Source organism: Brassica oleracea, chromosome C1 (assembly GCF_000695525.1).
Source record: "Brassica oleracea var. oleracea cultivar TO1000 chromosome C1, BOL, whole genome shotgun sequence".
NCBI classification, from domain to species: Eukaryota; Viridiplantae; Streptophyta; class Magnoliopsida; order Brassicales; family Brassicaceae; genus Brassica; species Brassica oleracea.
The window spans coordinates 28585003-28590822 of NC_027748.1; the positions used below are offsets into that span (position 1 = coordinate 28585003).

General features: G+C 39.6%; 1 protein-coding gene across 1 annotated transcript; it reads left to right on the forward strand.

Annotated features, from left to right (window-relative positions):
* Positions 1–3214: 3214 nt before the first annotated feature.
* On the forward strand, positions 3215–4795 carry LOC106336673. Its single transcript, XM_013775582.1, has 5 exons — positions 3215–3297; positions 3381–3507; positions 3625–3912; positions 3979–4197; positions 4460–4795. The coding sequence occupies exons 1-5, from the start codon at positions 3215–3217 to the stop codon at positions 4793–4795; spliced, it is 1053 nt and encodes a 350-aa protein (XP_013631036.1).
* The last annotated feature ends 1025 nt before the right edge of the window (positions 4796–5820 follow it).

Sequence of the window (5820 nt, forward strand, 5' to 3'; positions counted from 1 at the left end):
TTATCAAAATCTGTTGATTGTGGAGGGAATGGACATGATAATCCATCCAAGAAAATATCCGGATATGGAGTTACTCACAATTGGGTAAAGAAGAGTATTTTCTGAGAGTTACCGTACTGGGAAAATCATCTACTTCAGCATAGCCTTGATTTCATGCATATTGAGAAAAACTTCTTCGATAACCTGACGAACACGGTTTTAAATGCTTCTGGAAAGACGAAAGACAATATCAAAAGCAGATTGGATCTTCCAGGACTATGCAAAAGGCGAGATTTAGAGATGAAAGAGGATGGAACGATGCCCATCCCAATATTCAGGCTGCCAAATGCGGGAAAAAGAGCATTCCTTCTATGGTTGAAAAATGACATAAAATTTCCCGATGGATACTCCTCCAAATTTAGTCGATGTATTGACGAAAGCAATTTAAAGCTACATGGACTGAAAAGTCACGATTGTCATGTCATAATGGAACGACTATATCCATTTGCGTTCGCTGAACTCCTTCCAAAACATGTTCACACAGTGATTAGAGGTATTTATTTATTTGTATCATTTTCTAATTTACTATAATTTATGCTATAATTAATTTTATTTTTTTGTTTACAGATATTGCCCTCTTCTTCCGAGATATCTCTTCGAAGATTTTGAAAGAGTCAGATGTTGGCCTTTTAAAGGCAAATATCGGTATGAAGCTTTGTAACTTGGAAAAGATATTTCCTCCATCATTCTTCGATGTTATGCAACATCTTCTTGTGCACCTTCCAGATGAGGTAGCCTTAGGTAGCCCCGTCCATTTTAGATGGATGTATGTATTCGAAAGATACATGTATCATTTGAAGAAGATGGTCAAAAACAAAGCACACATTGGAGGTTCGATAGTTGCACAGTTTATACATATTTTTAGTTACATAATTAAGATTTAAATGTGTGCGGGATGTTTGAAGAATATATGACTCTAAGTGTTCCTGATATTACTCCGGCTGCAATGCAAAAAGTGAAAGACACCAAATTCGCTGAGTGGTGCAAAGACTATCTGAGTTATTGTTTTTTATTATTAAGTTCCAGAATTCATTTAATTAAATTTGTTATTTATAACAATGTTATTGTATTATAGATTAATGATGCGACTCAGTTTTACACATTTCCTATGTGGATGTTGGATTTTGTACAAGGTCCTAGGCATAGTTATAGGTCTTGGCCAATATACCACACCCGTGGGTATACTTTCCACACTCATAACCATGGTCAAAATAAGAAAACTCAACATTATGGTGTATGTGTACCTGGAACCAATGAGACAGACCACTATGGTCTCATACAAGAGATTATGATAGTGGAGTATCATGGTGATGTTGGCTTGAAAGTTATGGTTTTTAAATGTTCGTGGTTTGACACGACGGAAAATCACTGTATGAGAATACATCCATTTGGTCTTGTTGATGTCTCACCACGAAGACAATATGCAAAATATGATCCTTTGGTATTAGCAGGTAAGTGAAAAAAAAATATATTTTTTTTTTGAGATTTGATTATTGATGAAAAGCCATGATTGGAAACTATGATATTTTTGTACCACTAACAGGTAACTGTGATCAAGCATGTTTTATTCCTTATCCACGGTTACGTCAACAATCAGTCCATGACTGGTGGGCCTGCGCCAAAATTTTTCCCCGAGGAATCCGAGAAACGTCCGAAATTGTTTTAACGGCATGGCAAGATGATAGACGTGATCTGGTTGCTGAAAGTTCATTGTTACGGGTGGAAACGCATGTTGTTGATGATGTGTCTGATTATGATATTGCTCCGGTGAATCGTCCAAACGATGAATATGTATCAGATGGTGATGTAGAAGCAGACCGTGAGGATGAGAAATAAGTTATAAGGTTGTAAAATATATTGTAAGGTTGAAAAATAATTTGTAAGTTTGTAAAATATATTGTAAGGATGAAAAATAATTTGGTAGGTTGTATAATATTTTTGTAAGATTATGGAATATGTATAAAGGTTGAGATATGTTGTTGTTGTAGGAGGAGAGGTTGATGGGTAAGAGTTTAGGGGTTATAGTTTAGGGGTTAGAGGTTTGGTATTTCGCGAAGGTGATTTAAACAAGGCCACGCTAACTTTCGTGGCTACACAGTGGCTATGACAAATCCAATCGGTTTGCCTCCAATTTATTTGGTTTTGGCTCCACAATTGTTTTTCATTTCGAGGTTGATATTAAACCAAAGCCACTGTAATTTCGTGGGATTTTCGTGGCTTTGACGAAATTTGGCAAAACCATTCGGTTTGGCTCTAATTTATTTGGTTTTGCCTCCAATTGTTTTACAATTCGCAGGTATTATTAAAACCGAGCCACGGTTTGCTACGGTTTGATTGTGGCTATGCTGAAAGGGTTTTAATCCTTTCCCCTTTCTTCTCAACACTTAGACAAAAAAACAAACTCTCTCCCGAGTCGCCACCGACGAAAGCAATTGTCCTCTCCGATTCGAAGACTCGTCGTCTCTGATTCCAAGCCGCGACGTCTCTCGTTCCCTTCTGCTCTCAAGGTAACCCTCTATTTCTTCTTCAAGAATCGTCTCGTCTCGATCTAGGTTTTCAATTGCTTTTTTTTTCCTTAGTCTTCTCGATCTAGGGTTTCGATCACTTCGTTCAGTCTCTGTCACTTGAATGTTCTTGTTGCATGTTTGGTTTTTGTTTCTGATTTAGGGTTTCAATTTCTTTCTGTTGTTACTGTCGATTTCTTTCTTAGGGTTTCGATTTCTCTCAATTGTCTCTGTCTTAGAGTTGTCTCTGTTTCTTAGGGTTTCAGTTTCTTTCTGTTTTGTCTCTGTCTCTCTTATTTTGTTTTTTTTCTCTGCCTTTATTATTTCGATTGTATAATATTCAAACTAATGGTTCTTTTACATCTCATAGTTGCTCGATTAGGGTTTGTTTCTGTGATAGAGTTGTTTGATTAAGCCAATGTGATTTAGTTAGCAGTATTGTCTCTGTCTCATAGTTTTGTTGGACACTCTTATGTGTCTTTGTTGTTTCAGTTTCTCTTTGTCTCTGTGGGTTTTCGATTAAACTTATACTTTTGTTTAACTTTTTCTTCTGTTAACTGTAGATGGCCTCAAGAAGAGGAGAAGGGACATCTCCTCCTATGCCTCCTGGTGCCACCGGAGTGGCTGCAACCGGACAAGCTTCATCCTCCCGTTAAAATAGCTATCCGCAAATGTCTCTCAATGCCATGTTCAATGCTCCTGCTAGGATATCCCATCCACACCTCCATCCTGATAAGCTCAATGGAGCTTTATGGTAAGCTTTCTCTCTTAGTGTTTAACTGTCATTAGATTGTTTAGGCTTCTCTCTGATATCCCTGATGTTTGTGGTCTTTTTAGGTTCTCTATTGACCCATCAGTGAATGCTTTCATCCGTGCAACATGGCAAGCATACTACATGGGACCTTGGAAGAGTTGGAGGTCTGTCCCTGACGAAAGGAGGGATTCATGGTGGCAGACGTTTGTGGTAATTGATTTACCAACTTAAATTTACCTCTAAAATTGTTTTTTGATAACACTAAATGTATTGTGTTTCAAAAAAAATAATAATAATAACACCAACTGTATTGTTTTCCTTTTGTAGCAAAATTTCTACTGGGAGCAACAGTTTAATGACTTGGTCTATGCTCTCTGGAAGAAGGAAACATGGACTTCGATTGGTGAACGGATTAGCACCAAGAAGAGGAAAAACAAGCAGCCAAAGTACATCAATGAGAATGACTGGACGACCCTTATAAAGTATTGGGCGACAGAACCAGCCAAGAAGAAGAGCAAAGACGCTGCTAAAAGCCGCAAGTCTGACCCTCTGGGTAAAGGGGTATACAAGCACAATGCAGGACCGGTTGGTTTTGCAAGAATTGAATACAACATGGTAATTTCCCTTGTTTTTATTTCTTACACATTTGCCTAAATAATTTTTTTTTCTTTTTTTTGGCAGACGGTTGAGACTGGTGAACCTCCATCCTACACAGACCTTGTCAGGAGGACACACACGAAAAAGGATGGGACTTTTGGGGACTATCGTGCGGAAGAACTGATAACTCAAGCTAAGATGGAAGCTACTCAGGTCTCTAACACTAACAGTGATGGATCACCACAAAGTCCATCAGCAACCTCAGCTCCTTCTCGCATCTTGTTAAACCAAGCTTATCTGAAAGTATGTTTTCAAACTCTTGTCATGTGTTTTGTTTCCTCTATAGAATTAGGCTCCAATAAAAATATATCAAGTGTTTGTTATTGATAGTTTTGTTGTCTATGGAGTTGCAATTATGATTTTTTTCTGTCTGTGGAGTTGGAATTAGGAGTTTTGTTGTCTGTGGAGTTGGATTTAGGTGTTGTCTGAGTCTGGTTCCTCTATAGACTCATCTTGTTGTATGTGGAGTTGTTTTTGATTGAATATGCTTTGTGTTTGCTCTCAGAATGCTAAAGGTAAGAGGGGGCATGTCTACGGACTCGGCAGTGCCCAGTATAGGGAACATGCGCCATCTGCAAGAGTCCCTGCTTCTCTGGCCCGCAACTTGGAGCTGGAGTTGCGTGTGAGTGGACTAAAGACAAGCTTGCAAAGTGTGACTGCTGATGTAAGTGCAGTGAAGGCTGATGTAGGTGCTGTGAAGGAGGATGTGGCAACAATGAAGGAGGGCTTCGCAGCAACAAGGGCTGAAATAACTGAGCTCATCCAATCACTTCGACCCCAAGCTAACCCTCAGCAACAACCCCCTTCTACTCAGGCTCAAGACCCTTCGACTCAGGCTTAGATTCATGTTTAGCATCTTTCTATCTAATCTTAAAACTCTCTTTTGGCTTTTAGATGCATGTGTAGCATCTTTTGATCTCTTATGTACCATCCTTTTGTTCTTAAGACTCAATGCACTTGTTTAATATCTAATCTTCTTATGTTTAGCTTTTGTAAACCAACTTTCTTATGATTATAATTTCATGTTTAATTTAAATTGTGTTTTAGGGTTAAAATTAGAAATTGAAATAGAACCAGAATTTAAAAAAAACATGGTTAACACTAGCCACGACAAAACCGTGAGTACATAGCCACGATACTAACAAGAAAAAACAGTGGCTAAGTATTCCCACGAAAATATAGTGGCAATCTTCGTGGCTAAAACTTCCCACAAAAAGATAGTGGCAATCTTCGTGGCTAGGCATAGCCACGATCCAGACAGGGTAAAACAGTGGTTAAAAAAGCCACGAAAGAACCGTGGTTAAACCGTGGCTAATAAGCCATGCTAAGCCACGGTTTTTCGTAGTCACGAAGCTATAGCCACGGTAGTTTCTCGACATAGAATCGTGGCTGGTAATCAGATAGCCACGGTTTTTTGCTTATGGACCCACGATTTGTTAGTGGCTTTTTCGTGGCTATACGGTGTATTTTTACTAGTGCAAGCGGACCTCTTGCATTAGCGTTTGGATCCGTTGGTCTCTGCATCTTCTGATTCTCCACTCTCCTTCAACAAGTACCTCACTTATTGTTGCATTCCTAGGAATGCCAAGCTTCTGTGTGCCAATTTCTCCGGTTATCTCTATCAACCGACCCCTTTGATGCCATAAATCAGTCAAAACCTCACTGTCATACCACTTCTAATGTCCATACGGATGAACCTTTGAGCCTGGCTTCTGAACCGTAACAGTTTCCGCCATACCCATGATCCAAGACCAGTATCCTTCACGTCCCAGAGGGTCTCATCATGCAACAGATATTTATTCACCCAAGCCCCCCCCCCCCCCCCCCCCCCCCCCCCCCCCCCCCCCCCCCCCCCCCCCCCCCCCC